General features: G+C 38.1%; 1 protein-coding gene across 1 annotated transcript in view; it reads left to right on the forward strand.

The window, feature by feature from the left end:
- The window catches only part of LOC107557060 (uncharacterized), a 38,629-nt gene extending 19,606 nt beyond the window's left edge, over window positions 1-19,023 (forward strand). The window contains exons 2-8 of the mRNA XM_016240366.1: window positions 395-717; window positions 5,936-6,083; window positions 7,506-7,623; window positions 8,798-8,839; window positions 8,969-9,010; window positions 13,166-13,397; window positions 18,220-19,023. Coding sequence (XP_016095852.1) covers window positions 546-717; window positions 5,936-6,083; window positions 7,506-7,623; window positions 8,798-8,839; window positions 8,969-9,010; window positions 13,166-13,397; window positions 18,220-18,437 — 972 coding nt within the window. The 5' untranslated portion in view covers window positions 395-545 and the 3' untranslated portion in view covers window positions 18,438-19,023. The remainder of the gene's footprint in view (window positions 1-394; window positions 718-5,935; window positions 6,084-7,505; window positions 7,624-8,797; window positions 8,840-8,968; window positions 9,011-13,165; window positions 13,398-18,219) is intronic.
- The last annotated feature ends 1,017 nt before the right edge of the window (window positions 19,024-20,040 follow it).

Genomic DNA, 20,040 nt, shown 5'->3' on the forward strand with positions numbered 1-20,040 from the left:
GAGCCGTTTTAGGGGGGCGTGGCAGAGTCTTAACTTTGATAAAGAATATCTCTTTGGTTTTGAGACTTTAGTCTTTGCAACTTCAGGGATCTTATCTATGCACAATCAGCTTGTAACACTCCAAAGAGAAAGGAAAACTTGAAATCGCATCATATGACCCCTTTAATATATTTGAAGTTAACATTTACATCCCTAAATAAAAATAAACGTTTTATTAAATCTATGAATGAATGAAAGAAAAGAAGGGAAAAAAAGAAAGATCAAGGCTTTTTTGACTTTCTATTTAACTTAACACACAAAATATCGAAAGCTGCACAGGAAGAGAAAGAGCAAACAAACTATTAAAGAGACCAGGTTGCTTCCAGATGTTCTAATCTGTCATTTCTTCTGATAGCGTGTCCAGTTTATGGCTGCTAATTAGTGATGAGAGCTTGTGTGTGGTGAACGGACCGAGCTGGGCTTCATCGTCTTTACCACCGTCATCCTTGTACTGAAGGACTGTTGCTGAATCTCAGGATAAAATCAGGTGAACCACACACACGGCCATGCTGCAGCAGATCTTGAACAACATGTACATCGACCCGGATGTGCTGGACGCTCTGAACGACGAACAGAAGAAGACGCTCTTCCTGAAGATGCGCGAGGAGCAGGTGCGACGCTGGAAGGAGCGTGACGAGAAGCTGGAGAGGGAACCACTCAAACCCAAACCAAAGACAGGTGGGCACTGGGTTTATATATTATTCAATATATTTCATTGAAGTGAGTTCTCCGAGAATTACATTTGCAATTTTATGTATTTAGTTTAAACAAACTTTAAACAGTGCTACAATATTTCCTTATTCCTTACAATATTTTTAGTTTGACATGAGGGTAGGTAGATCATTAAAACAGCTTATAAATTTACAAAATAAAATGTAAGCAGATCATATATTTAGACATGATCCTTTTTGACTGGGTATGGCACTTCTGCAAAAGACATGCAGTTGTCTTTTTAGAAGGACCGTCATCTTGAAGTTAAAGTTCTTTTGCGCCATGGTCATCAGGATCTGTCTAGATTAAAGATCTACAACATCTTGAGGTTTGAATGTGGGACCTTTGAATTGCTAATGCAAATCTTTAATCAGTGCGTTTACCATTCCCACATCTGTAAGCCACAGAAAACTGCTCTTCCTTTTTATTGCTGGCTTTAAATGACTTAATATGGTCTGAATCTTAATATGGCACATGACTCAGCCAGGACAGAATAGCTTAGCTGATAGCACCCGGTTCACTACTGTGGTACTGCCTTCATGGAGTTCATGGAAAAACATCTTGTGATGTCAGAATAGGCTCACAGATGTGGAAAGATGTTTGGACAACAGAAAGCACTTTGAAACACGAGTATTTATATTCGATGAGATGAGAGTTACTGTGATTGATGCGACCACTGGGAACATCTACGTCACGGACAAGACCAAATTTACAGTCTTCTGACTAAGCAGGAGACGTCCAGACGTCATTGGACAAATGTCATGGCCAATATTAGCAGAATCTGATATTAGTTAAAAGATCTCCTCAGTGTGACACTGAAACACTGTAAACATCCAGTCAAGAACTATGTATATCATGGGGTTTTTCCCTTAGTTTCACTGCTTTTTAACACTGAAGGTCGCAGACGTCACAGATACGAGATCTCCGTGAGGAGGACAGCTGTCTAAAAGCTGGTAAGAGGGAGGAGTAAACCGCTGAGATGTGAGAGGAATGCATCTGAGAGATAGAGGGTATCTGTAAAATGGCAAAAGAGACAGAGAGCTGTGAAAAAGCAAACAAAAGAATGAAAAATGAAACTTTACATTGCTTAGCTAAAGTTAAACCCGTTTAAACTGGTTAGACGTACAGAGGTCTTATGGAATCTGGCAAATCGACTTTGTTACTGGAAGAGCCAGAACTTTGACAGATCATCCTCAACTAGATTAGTCAATGAGGTCAAAATATTACAATGCAATGAAAGTTTGAAGTGTCCAGAAACCTTTTTGTGGCCACTGTATAGCCATTCTCTTGGGTTCATAAGGAAGTTCACGGCATTAAATAAGGTTGACATGCGTAAATCCAGGAAGAAGTCATCTTTGCTTAGTAACAAAGCAGTTCTTATCAGATCCCTGCGTTTCAGACCTCAGAGGAGAACATAGAGTCCTCTATCTCCTTGAGACAATGGCAGCTGTTCTTGCAGGTCAGTGGTCTCCCCAAGACATACCGATACAACATCTTGACTACCTCTGTGCAACCCTGTCCAATGGACCATGGTGTCTGTTAGCAAAGTGGATAAAATGTCAGTCATTCAAGGTTCTGTCACACAATAGTGCAAAACTGTAATAAAATAACACAATAAAGAGAGTCTCTGGAGACATCCTGACCCTTGCATTGTGTGAGCAGGCTACACAAGGCAGAGGAAACACTTCTGTTACTGACCCAGTGTTTAGAGCAAGAAAGGAAATGTCAGCCAGGCCAAGTTCCATTCCCTCACATAGATGACTGCCAACAAAGCAGGAAGTATACAGGAAACACGGGCACTCAAAACACACTGAGGAAGAAGAAAGAGGAAGTAAAAGGAAGAACGTTGGGATTGTAGATTTAATTATCGACAGTTGTGAACAGATGATGTGGATGTGTTTTTTGTGGTTTTGTTTTGCTTTTTGCCATTGGTTTTGTAACATGTCTTACATATTGCATTGCATATTTGCATGCTTTTATTTAGCAAGAATTCATTTAAACAAAAGTGACAGTAAAAACATGTATGTTGTAACAAAAGATTCCTATTTCAAATAAATGCTGTTTTCATTAATTCTGAACTTAATCCACAAAAATATTCGGCAGCAATACTGCTTTCAACATTAATTATATATATAAAAAAATCTAAAATCAGCATTTATTTCTGAAGGATCATGTGATACTGAAGACTGGAGTAATGGCTGCTGAAAATTCAGCTTTGCATCACATTAATGAATTAGATTTTAAAATATATTGAAATAGAAAACGGTTATTTTAAGTTGTAATAATATTTCACAATACTACAGTTTTTACTGCATTTCTGATTAAATAAATGCTGTTTTGGTGAGAACAATAAACATATTTCAAATACATTTAACAAGTCTTACCGACCCAAATTGAACGATAGTGTATAATGAAGGAGAGACCAGGGCTAGTTGCACATCTAGGTTTAAGGTTTTAAAAAGTAAAAAGGTTTTAGTCTAAACTGCTGCATAGACTTGATCCTTGTAAGATGCTGTTTTGTTGGCATCACCTCTTTAAGGCCTAATATGGAGGAAAGAATGAAGTCAAGAGTCCAAGACCATATTTTCTATGACTCGAAATAGCTGGTCTTAAAGGGTTAGTTCACCCAAAAATAAAAATTAGGCTGTGTTTTACTCACCCCCGATGCATCCTAGGTGTATATGACTTTCTTCTTTCAGACGAATCCAGTCGGAGTTATATTAAAAATTGTCTTTGATCTTTCAAGCTCTGTCGTTGTACTCAGTGGGTGTTGCATTCCTTCTGTCCAAAAGACGTGAAATAAAAGGCACCCTTCCACAAAAAAAAAGTGTCTCACACGGCTCCGGGGGGTGAACAAAGGCCTCCTGTAGCGAATCGATGCGTTTTTGTAAGAAAAATATCCATATTCAAAACGTAATTATCACTTGAATCTAGCTTGCGCCAACAGTTGTACACAGAAGCAGCTCCGGGAGCATGACGCATGAGGTCAGCGTTGCGCAAGCGCCAGTGAGTCTCGTGAAAACCAACGTTTGTTTACAGGATCAAAAGAAGCAAAGTTTCCTTACTTTAGCAAAGGAAAACAAGTCTCCTCTTGGCTTATATCGAAATCCTCCGACATTCTTCTTTACAAATCCTCGTTTTGTACTTCTAATTAGTGACCAGTGTTTTGTTTCGATCTCTCCGCGTGCGTCACTTCTCAGCGGCGCATGCACAAAGCTGACCTCATACGTAATTCCCCCGGAACTGCTTCCATTTTACAACAGTGAGCGCAAGCTACATTCAAGTGTTTATTGGACAGAAGGAATGCAACACCCGCTGAGTACAACGATAGAGTTTGAAAGATCAAAGACAATTTATAATGTAACTCCGACTGGATTCGTCTGAAAGAAGAAAGTCATATACACCTAGGATGCATCGGGGGTGAGTAAAACACAGCCTTATTTTTGGGTGAACTAACCCTTTAACTACAGCGAGTCCCAATACTCCTGAAAATATGGATTTGGACTTGAGATGGACCTGAGTCTGGTCTTGTCTGGACTCGAGTACTGCAACACTGACTGCTACTACTATTAATAAAAAAAAAAGGAAAAATAAATTCATAAAACTTACAAGAGAATAAATCAGCTTTTTTATATTTTATACCTTTTTAAGCATTCAGTGAATTAGCCTCATTTAATGTTGTTTAGCTAACATTAATTTACCCCCAAAGTCACTGAGTCACTGGCAGGAATGCTGAGTCAGTGATTATTATATATATATATATATATATATATATATATAATAAAACTTTGGTTTCTGCTCATTTCCACATAATTTCACATGGTCGTTTTAGCTATTATGGCAGTTCAGCCTGTTTGGTTTGACATGAGTGTTTTCTCTTGACTGGGATCACGAGTGTGTCAGTCAGGCTGTTCAACTGGAATCTTATTATTTTGCCTGCAAGAAAAACCAGTTCATCATGAGAAGGTTTTCCTTATTTGCTGTCAAATGTTTCTCTCTCTCTCTCTCTCTCTCTCTCTCTCTCTCTCTCTTATACAGTACAAGTCACCTTCATTTTTCACATTGTAATTTGTATCTCATGTTGTCTTTCTCTGTATTTAATTTGGTTGTGCCATTTGTTCTTAAGACTTGACAAGTAGTTAATAAGCTTCTCATAAAGGAATATGTAGTGATAAAATAATGTTTAGCTTTATTGATCCAATAAGCAGCCTTAAAATGTTTTTCTTTTTTTTTTCCTTTTGACATATTGAATCGTGTTATGGTTGAGAACATTCATAAGAACAGGAAACATAATGCATAAATAATTGTGATGACTGCTACTACTATTAATAAAAAAAAAAGGAAAAATAAATTCATAAAACTTACAAGAGAATAAATCAGCTTTTTTATATTTTATACCTTTTTAAGCATTCAGTGAATTAGCCTCATTTAATGTTGTTTAGCTAACATTAATTTACCCCCAAAGTCACTGAGTCACTGGCAGGAATGCTGAGTCAGTGATTATTATATATATATATATATATATATATATAATAAAACTTTGGTTTCTGCTCATTTCCACATAATTTCACATGGTCGTTTTAGCTATTATGGCAGTTCAGCCTGTTTGGTTTGACATGAGTGTTTTCTCTTGACTGGGATCACGAGTGTGTCAGTCAGGCTGTTCAACTGGAATCTTATTATTTTGCCTGCAAGAAAAACCAGTTCATCATGAGAAGGTTTTCCTTATTTGCTGTCAAATGTTTCTCTCTCTCTCTCTCTCTCTCTCTCTCTCTCTCTCTTATACAGTACAAGTCACCTTCATTTTTCACATTGTAATTTGTATCTCATGTTGTCTTTCTCTGTATTTAATTTGGTTGTGCCATTTGTTCTTAAGACTTGACAAGTAGTTAATAAGCTTCTCATAAAGGAATATGTAGTGATAAAATAATGTTTAGCTTTATTGATCCAATAAGCAGCCTTAAAATGTTTTTCTTTTTTTTTTCCTTTTGACATATTGAATCGTGTTATGGTTGAGAACATTCATAAGAACAGGAAACATAATGCATAAATAATTGTGACGTATAAGAATGTTTAAATATGTAAATTATAATTATTAAATTAGGCTTGTTGTGTTTCAACTAAGCTTAATGGTACAAACCACTAAGACTGTGTTTTTTTTTTCTCTCCTCTTCTCACTTTGTAGCTAATAGCAAGAGTGTCAGTTGGCTGCTAGGACGAGATGGAGACGTGCAGGTCATTGTTATTGGAGAGATAGATGAGCTCAAATCCTCCAAGATCATCTATTCAGGGTTTGGAGAGAGAAAAACTGCCAGCGTCCTCAACAATTCACAGTATGGACAAAACTTTAAACACCAACAAAGGCATCAGGATATAAAGATGTTGTGCTACACCTGAATAAAAACAAGTTATATTTAATGCTATAAACCACCTATAATACGAGTTTTAGACCCCAGTTTTTTTGTTGATAGTATCTGAAAAATATCATTAAAATTGCATTTTGATTTTTAAAAGGGGTATGTATATAAATATTATTTATACTACTGTTCAGAAGTTAGGGGTCAATAAGGTATTTTATGTCTTTTTATGCTCACCAAAGCTAAATTTATAAAAAAGTACAGTAACCGTAATCAGTAAAATAGATAAAACTTTAAAGTGCCCCTGTTATGGGTTATGAAAGGTTCATATTTTGCTTTTGGGAGTCCCCAACAACAGGTTGACATGCATGCAAGGTCAAAAAACACTTTCATTGTCTTATAATATGCATTTATTTTTACCTTACTTGCTCAACGACTCCCAAACGATTCGCTCAACGATTAATTTTTCCAAACCCCTCCTTTGCGTGACGCTAATCTGCGATGATTGGTCCGATTGGTCTCATTTTCGTTTCATCATGCCTGATAAAGCAGCGTTTGTGAGCACAGTGCTGCTTTGTGTACAGCGTTACTGGGGAAACTGCTATTTTGCCTCTCCAAAAGCGGCACCTAGTGGCAAAGAATGAATTTGCATTTTCATTCAGACCAACTCGAAAGACCAACAAGTGGCCGGGCAATATGCTAATATTTCATGTTGACATCAACATGAAAAAGCTTGGGATTCGTTTTAAAAAACACTCCTTTCAATGATTCAGAGTCGACTCTTCATTTTGAGAGACAATAACTTTATACACGGTGCACTTTCAGATTTAAAACTTTGCAGGATGTTTTCATTCACTTAGAGCTGTTACACACTGCATGAACGGTAATTTTCAAAAATCCATAATAGGGGCACTTTAATATATTTTAAAATGTAATGTTCTGTGATAGCAAACCTGAATTTTCAGTCTTCATTGTCACATGATCCTTCAGAAATAATTCTAATATGCTGATATGCGAAGCATTGCATATCATTTTATTTATTTATTTGTGGAAACTGTGTTACCTTTTTTCAGGATACTTTGAATAGAAAGTTGAAAAGAACAGTGTTAATTTGAAATTGAAATGTTTTGTAACTTTGTCACTTTTGATCAATTTAATGCATCCCTCCTGAAGAAATAGTTTTAATGGTAGTGTAAATAAATGTAGTTTAACCATTTTTATGTTTTCATATTTTATTTCTCCTCTGCGAGCTGTGTATTAACAAATAAGAAAAAAGGGCTAGTAAATGAGCACATATGTAAATCTGAAAGAAATTCTGTGTCATGATGAAAACGTGTTTGACTGTGAAGGGCGTAGATTTGTTTGTTGTGTTTTCACATGTCTTGTCATGTATTTCAGCAACCAGCCCAGCACTTTAAAGAGCAACTTGATAAACCGAACAACAACGGAACCTGTACGATCAGGGCAAGAAAACCTTCCTCCCAAAGCACACTCAGGAGTTCAGCTTAACTTTAAGGTGTGTTGCTCACGTGCATGTGTTTGTTTACTTCCACATTTGCTTAACTCTTAAATTGGTTGCTGCTGTGTATTCATGCAGCTGTGTGTGCGAGAGTGTAGGTGACCTTCCTGTTGCCGCCATTAATCTCGGACACAGCCGAGGGGCAGTGAAGACGGACTTTCTCCACAGGGAGTCATCGTTCAACAGCCAAATAAATCACAACCTCCATCTCTCCCTCTTTTTGCTCCCTCCTTTCCTCCTTTTTTCATTCCCTTCTCCTCCATTATTCCTTTTCATCCTTTCAAAAAAAAAAAAGCCCTCCCACACACCCACCAACCTCTCCATTTCTCAGGCACAACAACTCTTTCATTGCACAGCTCTTTATGGCTATATCTCGCTGCTCATGTAATCAATATGTCTGTCTGTGTGTGGCCAGTTGGCGTCCATGCGATTTTGAACTGACAGACAGCCCAAATTATGCGGTAACACCGTGTCTTAACAGGAACAATGCGACAACTTTCCAACCATGTGAAAAGCAATTTGAAGCAGTGTGAGGTGCTGAAAACGTATTTGACTTGATATCTAATGCACCGTTATGAAAAGCAGGATTTCACACCAATGAGATTTCAGAGTGGGCAGGGCACACAATACAGTAGAAATAAGGTGAATGTGATCAACAGAATTTCTTGAAGGTTTGAAGTGCAGTGATGTCATCTTTAATGTGTGAGAATTACTGTATCTCGGTCAGGATCTCGGACACAAAGTGTGCGTTTTAAAACTGTCTGTCCAAGGTTTTCACTTAATATGTGGAGATCTCACCACCTTCTCTTTCCTGTTATACTAAGGTGGGTGGGTGGGGGGGTTCACACTAGGGTTTCCATGGCAACACCGTGCGCAGTGAACGCACTCCTGGGAGGAGATGTGCTGGCCAGTATCACCACACTATGATCCTCTACTTGCTAAACACAAGCATCTGTCCCTGTACATCTGCACATGTGTCTCATAGTTGCCAATTAGTGAAGAGCCACACAAGAGTCACAAAAAACATCTGAACGCCTTCAGATTCTTAACTGATCATAAAGTAGTTCATTATTATATATGATAATATGATTATTGCATCCGCTTTTGTTATGGTAATAATATATAGAAGTGTGGAAGAGTTTTGCTCAGTCAAAAGTCTTTGTTTTCACAGGACAACAGTGACAAAGAATTAAGAACTCTGGCGCCTCCACAGGTGTGTTTTGGTATTGCACCAGATACGATATTCACAAATTAAGTGATGTTTTGTCACAACAGGATACTTTAAAAATGAGTCCAATCCATTTTATGTATCTTATAAATGCATTCTCTTAATATCCCATAGATGCTTGTAAATGAAGAAAAGCCATCAGCACCTTCAGAAAATGTAAGTGTCACGTGTTATATGTTTATTAGAGCATGTATAGTTTTCAAAAATATAATTTAATAATTAAATAATAATTTATGCATTTAGCAGATGCTTTTATCCAAAGCGACTTACAGTGCATTCAGGCTATACATTTTTTACCAGTATGTATTATATGATATACCTTCATATATATATATATATATATATATTTATATTTATTTATTTATATTATTATTATTATTATTATATATATTTTTTTTTTTGAAGCAGGTATAAAAGTTTTTACAGGATACTGAAACTCATCACAATTCCAAGTAATTTTTCATAATCACAGGCCGGTTGGACTGATGCGATATGCTATATGACCACAGAGATCTCATTTACGCCAGAGGCCCCTGGAAAGTCCCGCCATCTAACAGCCTCTGTTCATTGATACTACTGCCGTTTAACACGGAGCGGATCAGCATATGATGAATTCTCTGCGTCCTTTCTTTCTGTCTGTCTGTCTGTCTGTCTGTCTGTCTGTCTGTCTGTCTGTCTGTCTGTCTGTCTGTCTGTCTGTCTGTCTGTCTGTCTGTCTGTCTGTCTGTCTGTCTGTCTGTCTGTCTGTCTGTCTGTCTGTCTGCCTTTTTGGGGGGGAAATACTACAATTATTTTCATTTTAAAACCGTGAAAATTTATCTTAAATGAGTAAGAAATAGTTATTCTGCACTCATGCACTAATATTAAGAAATTATAAATATACTAATATAATTTAGTTATAGATTATTTAATATATTTTCTATTAATGATAGTAATTTGTGATGATAAAAATTAATACTTCATTAAAAAAAGGGTAATATTGTAAATAAAAATGGGTTAGCATATATACTACTCCGACTCCTCTACACTGACACCAACACGTTCTAATTTTGTCACGTCATCCGCTTGTAGTGTAAACATGGCTTCGGTGCAAAGGAATGTCCTCCCCAGAATGTCGGTGGTCTCTTCTGGCACTCTGCTCCAGAGGAGGGGGGTTGGAGGTCAGAGCAGCTGTCCTTGTCCTCTCATCTTGAGATCCTTTTACCCTCAGCTGTCGCTCTCTCTGCCACTCCGACCACACCTGTTTCAGACTCTTGACCCCACAACAGCTGAACACAACATACACTTTAAACAGAGTGTTAGAAGAGTGTGCGAGCATGAGTCTAAAACTAGTTCTTTCCAAGTTTGTCTGCTTTTCAGCAAATCAGAACATGTCATGCAGTTAATATTCACGTGCAACCTGATAATTAGTGTCTCTCCCATTTTTCATATCATCCCCACACCCAGAAGAGTAAGAATCAAAAGGTATATATTTAAGCCTAACGGATTGAGATATATAAAACATATATTACATATGTAACTCATTTTAAATGCTGAAGGAGAGTTTGGTGCATTGCTCTCAGTGTGTGGCCTGTGTGTCAGAGAGCATGAGGACAGGCAGGCTGTGTGTGCTCTGCAGGAGGACCTGAGAGAGCCCAGGGGCTGATTTCGGTCCCTGAGTTCTTCAAGAGCAGATGGTTGATAAAGTTGATCAGGGAATTAAAGCATGCGAGACGGCGCGCCTGTCAGTCACAGATGGATGGGATTGTGGGACTGTCCCCTGGGGTTTGGGCAGGGACCTCTCTTTCCCTATTTTTTCCATTTCTCTCTCTTCCACCACAGTTTTATCCCTCAATATCCACAAGCCCCTGGGCAGGGCAAGTCCTTGCACATCACACAGTTCTCTTCCATCTTGTGTGTGTGTAAACACTAAACACGGTCTGTGCGTCCAGGCATGCAATATCTGCTTTCTTTGGCAGCTCCAGAGGTTTTTTATTTTATTTTCGGCTATATAAGGCAATTTTGTTTTATATCTCATTTTTAGGCTATTTTATGTTTTGGTGTTTGGCTACATCTGTTTTATTTATTTATTTTTTAAATAAGCTGTTAGTAAGGCTACTATTTACACTGAACAAAATTATAAACACAACACTTTTTTGCCCCCATTTTTCATGAGCTGAACTCAAAGATCTAAGACTTTTTCTATGTACACAAAAGGCCTATTTCTCTCAAATATTGTTCACAAATCTGTCTAAATCTGTGTTAGTGAGCACTTCTACTTTGCCGAGATAATCCATCCACCTCACAGGTGTGCCTTAGGCTGGCCACAATAAAAGGCCACTCTAAAATGTGCAGTTTTACTGTATTGGGGGTCTGGGGGGGTCCGAAAACCAGTTAGTATCTGGTGTGACCACCATTTGCCTCACGCACTGCAACACATCTCCTTCGCATAGAGTTGATCAGGTTGTTGATTGTGGCCTGTGGGATGTTGGTCCACTCCTCTTCAATGGCTGTGCGAAGTTGCTGGATATTGGCAGGAACTGGAACACACTGTCATATACGCCGATCCAGAGCATCCCAAACATGCTCAATGGGTGACATGTCCGGTGCGTATGCTGGCCATGCAAGAACTGGGATGTTTTCAGCTTCCAGGAATTGTGTACAGATCCTTGCAACATGGGGCCGTGCATTATCAGGATGTGGAGGTCCTGGGCTGGTGTGGTTACACGTGATCTGCGGTTGTGAGGTCGGTTGGATGTACTGCCAAATTCTTTATAACGCCTTTGGAGACAGCTTATGGTAGAGAAATTAACATTCAATTCACGGGCAACAGCTCTGGTGGACATTCCTGCAGTCAGCATGCCAATTGCATGCTCCCTCAAAACTTGCAACATCTGTGGCATTGTGCTGTGTGATAAAACTGCACATTTTAGAGTGGCCTTTTATTGTGGCCAGCCTAAGGCACACCTGTGCAATAATCATGCTGTCTAATCAGCATCTTGATATGCCACACCTGTGAGGTGGATGGATTATCTTGGCAAAGGAGAAGTGCTCACTAACACAGATTTAGACCGATTTGTGAACAATATTTGAGAGAAGTAGGCCTTTTGTGTACATAGAAAAAGTCTTAGATCTTTGAGTTCAGCTCATGAAAAATGGGGGCAAAAACAAAAGTGTTGCGTTTATAGTTTTGTTCAGTGTATTTTAGGTTACTTTATAGGCTACTATATTTTATTTTAGGCTTTTATTTATTTTGGGTCATTTTTTAGGCTACTTTATTTTTTGTTATTTTTAGGCTACTACATTTTATTTAAAGCTATTTTATTTTAGGTTATTTTAGGCTACTATATTTTATTGTAAGCTATTATATTTTAATCCTTCTTTTTAGGCCATTTAATTTTTTAGGCTACTATATTTTATTTTAGGATATTTTATGCTATTACATTTTTTAAGCTCTTTTTTTATTTTGGCTACTGTATTTAATTTGTTCTTAGATTGTTTTATTTTGTATTTTAGGCTGTTTTGTTTTAGGTTATTTTAGGCTACTTTATTTCATTTTTGGCTGTTTTAATATTTTATTAAGGCTATCTAGAAAAGCTTCTGGCCCAGATGGTGTTTCATCTGCCTGTTTAAAAGTCTGCGCTGACCAACTGGCCCCCATCTTCACATTATTTTAGTTCATTTTATATATCAAATTAACCGCCTGGAGCCATCTTGACATTATCTTAAGGCACTCAAGGTTTTACCAAATAACAATTGTTTGGTGTTGTCTTAAATGTAAGTGTTTATGTTTATCCCACAGGATAAAATGTTATTGTTCAGAGCTTCATCTTTCATGGCCCAGGAGATCAGAAAAACTCACTGGATTATCTTAGATATTCCTCCTAAAATTCCTTAGGACAAATATGAGACAGATGAGATGCTTGTTGACTTGATGTGAATGCCATAGACCAGGTAATTTGGTCTGGGAAGAATTTGATGTTTGAGTTGATAGTCAAATCCCTGCTCAGAGTTTGTGACATTGCTGAGATCTTTCGAACCCATCTTTAGAACATTAGAGGAGACATGTGAAATAGCTGTGGTCTGTTTCTCAGGAGACAAATCTGAGAAACGTGAAATTTTAGCTGAAGTTCCCATTTGCTCTATATTTATTCTTGTATAGTCTACGAGAAATAATCAAGACATTAACAAGATTTCATCTGTTGGTTATTTTCTCCCTTTCCCCTATGGGATGTTTTAGAACAGTAACATAGTGCTCGGTTTAAAACTGTAGCTGGAAACTCAGTCCAACTTGTACTACTTTTATAAATGGTTTATTTGTTTCTATGGCAGGTATCCCATCAGCCTCAGGAGTCCAAAGAGGAGGCTGAGTCAGTACACTCGGAGGATGACTCAGCACTCTTGTCCTCAATTTGCTATCGGGCCCACTCGAGATCTTGCCTCCTGACACCCTCGGCTCTCAGCAGACCTGGCTATATGGACATGGAGGACAGAATGACCAGTCAGCTACCTGACACCTCCAGACTCCATCCCCAAGACACCCCCAAACCACAGATCAACAGAGGTGAGAGTCTGGTGTTTATGTATCTTTCCAGTCTCCCAGTGTGTGTGTGTGTGTGTGTATATATATATATATAATATAATATAAAAAAAAAAAATTCAGACAAAGAATGTACAGTATAATTCCTTAGTCAGGGAGCAAGTCTATTTGACACTGGCATTAAACTCATTGTAACTCTGATTTCCATGACCTTTACAGTGAGACATTTAATTTAATTCAGTTTGTTTTGATATAGTTAGAGAGGGTTTAAAGTGGCAAAAATCTGTTATTGCATTTCAGTGATTCCCAACAGAACCTCTTAAGAAAATGTCAAGGTCATATTTCACCCCAAAGTAAAATAATAATAAAATAAATACATTTTAAATAAATTATATTTTGCTGTAAGAAGATGAAAGTTATTGTAGGACCATTAAGTTTGCATTGTTTTCATGACAATGGAGCATTTTTGTCTTTACCATAATGTAAAGCAAGTTTTATATTTGCATTAATGTAATATGAAAAAATTATATATTATATAAGCTGCAGAATATGAATGTGCTGTATAGCCTTTAATTATACTTTATAATGAAAAATAAATAAATAGTGTTGTTTTACTGTAATGCTGTCTCCATTTCCTTACAGAAAATGTGAAACATCATTGAAAATAATAAAAAAAACCAGTATAATAAATGTTAGGATGCATTACAGTAATCAGAATTAGAAGGAACTAATCCTTAAGTTTTATTTTCATATTAGACCAAATTTTTTATGCAAATATGATGTAAGTTTTTTTTTCTTTCTTATAAACCGTAATGCATTATTCTGCTATATAGCCTTTAATTATGTTTTATAATAAAAAAAACTATAATAGTATAACTGTTGTTTTACTATAAAGCAGTCTTCATTTCCTTACAGTACAGGAAATGAGAATCATCATGGAAAATAATAAGAACTGTATAAGTGAAATGTCAGGATGATGCATTCACATTTTCTTCCTCCAAATATAGTTTCTTATTTTTTTTTGTGTCTTATTTTGGGGTTAAATATGAGTTGCACGTTTCTTGTCAGCCTTCTCGAGATCACCCATTTTCAAATAAAAATTAAATATAGAATAAACAAAAGATTCTCTAAAAAGGCATGTTACTGGAGGCTTTATGATCTGGCAGTTCTTTTTGTAACAACAGGAATAAAGAGGCAGAAAAGCAGAAACAAATGTCACTGAAATATTATGGCTGATTTCCATTGGCTTCTCATTTGTTTGAAATCTCTTCTGGTTCCTCTAAGAAACGATATCTTGATCATCTCCTGGGTGGTTTTTAATTAACATTTGTTCTAAACACTATCCTGGTGGTGTGAATCACCTCAACAGATGTTATGGCTCACTCAAAAAGCTCAAATTACGCCATCAAGTGTGTATTATTAGGAATTACACTTCTGCAGTTTCAATTGAAAAATCCCCCTGCTGGACATATAAATTAAATGCAGCCAATAAACTCAGATAAAGTTAAACTAGCACTTTCGGATCTAGAATATAATTTATGATCATCCAGACTACATATTCTTCTAATTTGTTGCTTGTAAAAATAAAAATCTCTTGAAAATGCACTTGGATGACTACATGGGAATGTTTAATTTGTGTGAGCAGTTAACTTTGTAGTGGGATCAAGAGCATGTAAGTCACGGGAATGTGTGCGTGTTCATCCGTGTATGTTCATCCTGGCATGTGCGTGAAAGCAACAACTTTCCACAGCTGCTCGCTTCATCTCTGCACGCACGTGTGTGTGCGTCCCTTCTCTTCACCTTCAGAGGGAAGGACACACATTCCAGCGCTGCTTCCCGACTCTGGCCCTGGGCGACGCTCGGCCGGAGCTGATAAGTGACAGGGCCCCCAGCCTCCGCTCCGCTCAACCCCCCTCCCCACCTCCCCCTCTCCCTCTGGCAGCCGTGACCCCCCTGCGGCCTGGCTCAGCGCACAGACGTGCCGCTCCGGAATTCTGCCCTCTGCCCCACTTCTAAGAGGTGGGGGCATTTAAAGAGATAGCGTGCTTTTTAGCGGCACAGGCTGTCAGTGCGGCTCATCTGTTCTGTCTGCATATGGTGACTGTGAAATTGGAAACATCCCGTCGAATGCGTTCTCGCTTTCACAGACACGCACAGCAGTTACTGACAGGGGAAACAGAGAGTGGTTTTGCCGTTCGGTTCACCTGCGATCAGGTGCTTACAAGCTTTGTCACAAGTGATTGCACGGTGAGGCTGGCGGGGGCAGTTTTGGCCTGGCCTGGACAGGGAGTTTGGTTTCAGCATTTTTTTCTTTTTTGATGTGACCGCTCTGTGAAAGCGTCTCAGGGTCAGGGAGGTTATGGGAGGATGGAAAACGGCGGCGAGTGACGAGGGAGAGAGGCGTAGTTGTTACGCTGGTGTCAGCTAACAGCGTGTGTATGTGTGTGTGAACAGAGTCACGGACAGGCTCGCAAACACACATGTGTGTTTGTAGGACACGGAACAGACTACTAGTGGGGCTTGAAAATGTGGGGGAACAAACGGCTTTAGATCACGAGTGTGACTCTGTGAATGTGTATGCGTAAGAGGGCCGTGCACGCATGTGTGTCCGCCTTAGACGCTGGAGCCTATCCAGGGTTTCCGTGGCGACCACACAACACAGTGAGACAATCAGTGGCAGGCCCACGCAGTGCGGCGAGAGGACATTAACACCGGAACCACAGGTCAGGGGCCACAGGGAGGGAGAGAGAAAGGGAGGGAGGGAGGGAGGGAGGGCAGAAAGAAGAAGATAGGGCAGGACTTGAGAACATTAAATAAGTGAATGTTATAATATTATAATATTATTATTATTTTTGTATGAGAGATTTTTGAAGAGAATTTTCTGGACCAAGATTTTGTTTGCATGTTGTTGTTGTTGTTGTTGTTATTATTATTAATGTTAGTATTATTATTATTATTATTAGAATACATAGAATATACATTTTAATAATTTTAACAAAATCATAATGGTCCTAAAAAGTCTTGAAATAAATAAATAAAACTAAATAAAGTGAAATAAAATATAATATTAAAATATATACATAATAATAATGCAAACAAAATCCTGGAAACCATTTTCAAAAAGTAATATAATATAATTAGGGATGCACGATATTATCGGACCAATATCAGAATCGTCCGATAATGGCTTTAAATGTAAATATCGGCATGACCCAATATTAAAATTTATACCGATATGTCTTGCCGATAAGAGGAATACATTAACTCACATGTGCTCAGGGTGTGCTAGCGATTAGATCACTGTCAACAGTGCAATTAGATCAAGTCAGCATTGTGGCTCATTCTTGAAGCAAAGTTTTGCCTGAATGGTGATTGTATTCACTGTTTTGGATCGCTGCATTTAAACTGAGAATGCATGCACAGAATGACGCATTCGTTGTATGATAGTGTAAACAGTAATTGCACGTGCAGCGGCAGCCTGCCATGAATATGTAATGTTATATTTTTTTAACAATTTATGAGCGCTAAAAGATTTTCAGAATTTTTACAACTCTTTTGCTTTAGATCATTTACAAATGTTAAATCATAAAATAAAATGTCAATGTTACCACTGCATATTTCTGATAAAAAATGCAGTGATTAATATATAGTTTATTTATAGTTATTTTCAAATCTTCAATGTACTGTCATTATAAAATAACTTTATTATTGTTTATTTATTTCTAACAAATAAGTTCTTGTTAAAACTAACCAAAATTAAAAATTATATATCTGCATCGGCTATCGGCCAAAAAGAGTTTAAAATTATCGGCATATCGGCAAAAATCCAATATCGTGCATCCCTAAATATAATATACATACTATAAAAATACTACACACACACACACACACACATATATATATATATATATATATGTTTATATACATATATAAACAATTATAAATCAATCATAATTTTGAGGACTTTTCAGGACCATTAAGATTTTGTTTGTTTATTTACTTATTTATTTATTTTTGTCAAATGCTTGTTGTTTTCATGAGATTTACCCAAGTAATAGGTTAACGAGAAGAAGAAAAAAAACAACCAAACAAAAAAACACAAAGTGAGACCAATTCTGTTAGTGTCTGCTTTAAAGCTGATGCTTTGTGGTTCAATACTGGGACATTTCCACTGACACAGCCACATGTGGGTTCGTGTATTTGACCAGGTTGTGTGAGTGTGTGTGAGGGTGTGTTTTGAGGAGAAAGAGTTTGCAAGGGGGTAAAATGTGTGTCATAGTTTTTGTGTGTAAAGGAGAAGGGGTATATGTGTTTGCGAGAGCGAGCGAAAGAGAGCGAACGCACTCACACATCTGTGTCCCCTGGGGACGTGGCTAAAAATAAGCAGCTCCTCAAGCCTTCTGGTGTCTGAGCAGCGTCTGTCTGCTCTCCGCCGCCATCCCTGCGGCCCTCTCCTCATCTTCCATCCCTCCATCTCTCAATTACACACACAGTATAACCACACACATACGCACACTCTTACACACCCATAACCGTGTACACAAACACACACACACACACACCAACTACACCCAGCTGCGTCCCTGCTCTACTTCCTGCGCCGACGACCTCCGGTCTGGCGGTCTGCAGCCCAGGAAAAAAGAGCAGGAGACACTGAAAAGGGGCGGGGAGAAAAAAGGATAGAAGAGAGTGCGAAGAGAAGAAGCGAAAAATTGAGTGAGAGAAAAGGGCAGAAGAGAAGTGTGGTGTGGGAGAGGAAGTGTGAGAATGTTTTGAAGTTGTCACCTATAAAAACAGACCTTGAAGGTCATAAGTCCATGTCTCATCGCTCTCTGTCCATTTGCAGGTGATTTCCGAGTTGTTGCTGCCTCTAAACGGGAGTTTTCCGTGGATGTGGGGTCTGAGGTAGTTGAGGAGAGCTGTTTGGGATGGGGACGGGTTGCTCAGCTCATGAAAACCTTCAGTGAGTCACCACCCTCCCATACGCCGCCCCATGGCAACAAACCTCCAATCCCGGAAAAGCCTACCCACTTGAGGCTCCGCCCCTCACCATCTCTCAGGTAATCAACAAGGGACCAACCCCTGTGCTGCAGTCAGGACACCTGGCCAGAGGTCTTCTTCAGTGGCTACATTTGAAGGGTGTGGGTGCTTAGCCTCTCTCAGGAACTTGAATGTTTAGTTACCAAAGTGATGTTAAGTAATGCTTTTTTGCAATATGTTTTTCTTTATTTTTATTTTTTACATGGTATGAGTGGTTTGTAAAACTTTTCAGCAGGAATGAAACATTAGTCATATTGCTACACTGCTCAAACTTTCGGCAGTACTGTTGACCTGGCTGTATCATTAAGCTGCACAAAGATGCATGTTTACAAATGCGTTTCTGTTTTAAAGGGTCACATGAAATCTTAATCACCAGTATAAGATTGAGTAAACTCCAAACAAAACCAAATCGTGATAAACCGAAGTTAGTCATCCCATTAGTCTGTTTTATACATTTTGCTTCTTTACATCTTGAAGGTTGGAGCTTATGAAAGCTTTGTTGTTTTGCAATATCTAGAGGGCAGGGTGGCCATTATAATGCCTACATTTACTGTAAATTACTATTTCTTTATAGCAATTAAGATGTACAGAAAGTTGCTGGATTAAATTGAATACACATTTTACACAGTATTTACTCAATTCACTAAAAATATGAGAAAATTCACTGACAAAGTTACATTTTGGAACTGACACTATGCAGAATGACCAGCTGTGCCTCTGAGTACTTTATGTTGCTGGTTTTCTCATAGCCATACGTTTACTTTGAGGTTGATGGCCTTATCATATAAAAATGTTCCATTTTTGGTAATCAGGTCAGTAGGGCAGCAGCCATTTTCATGTATCGTTTTCTCACGGTCACATTTGCTTGCACTTAATTCTATTTTTTAACATGTTCTGGAAGAGTTTATATAATAACTCTGTGTAAGGCTTGAATGTCCTGTCCACACATTCAGGATAAGTGTGGGATATTTCCTCTGTAATAAAATTATCAAACCTCCTTCAGCTTCTGGTTACAGTTTTATCCTCCGTCGCTTGACAGGCTTCAGGCTGTTTATGTTCAACATGTGCTTATGACGAGCATTTACTGGAGTCGTCTGAGGTCAAGACATGTAGCCAAGAACATTTCATATACTCTTCACTGCACATCTAATCAAAATATATAATGGTTTTTGTGCAATAAATTACTTTGAATCATTTGTGCAAGAGCTGACAGGGCTTACAAGTTGTATAGATTGTAAATATTGCACACATCAAAAGCCTTTTTGCTGCCTTTGATAGTCTGCCTGTAGACTGAGCTCTTCTCTTGGATGCCCCCTGCTTGCTGATCACAATAAAACAGAGAGAGTTAAAGAAATAAGTTAGAGTATTAAGTCAGATAAAAGAACACAATAGCACTACTGTACTTGTTAACGCTGAGACTTGGACAACAGATAAGTAGGAATACTGCTCACTACTTGAGCTTTCATTCAGTCTCCTGGATGTCAAGTGCCTCTGCCTCTGGTCTTAAAGTTTTTGTTTTAAGCACTTCGCTGTTTTTCCACATCATGGCCATACAAAACAAAACCCTTGAAATATTCAAGAGTATGGGGAAACATATCCAAATTACAATCATGCTACTGTGAGTTAC

Source organism: Sinocyclocheilus grahami, unplaced genomic scaffold (genome assembly GCF_001515645.1).
Source record: "Sinocyclocheilus grahami isolate Dianchi unplaced genomic scaffold, SAMN03320097.WGS_v1.1 scaffold588.1, whole genome shotgun sequence".
In the NCBI taxonomy this organism is placed as follows: Eukaryota; Metazoa; Chordata; class Actinopteri; order Cypriniformes; family Cyprinidae; genus Sinocyclocheilus; species Sinocyclocheilus grahami.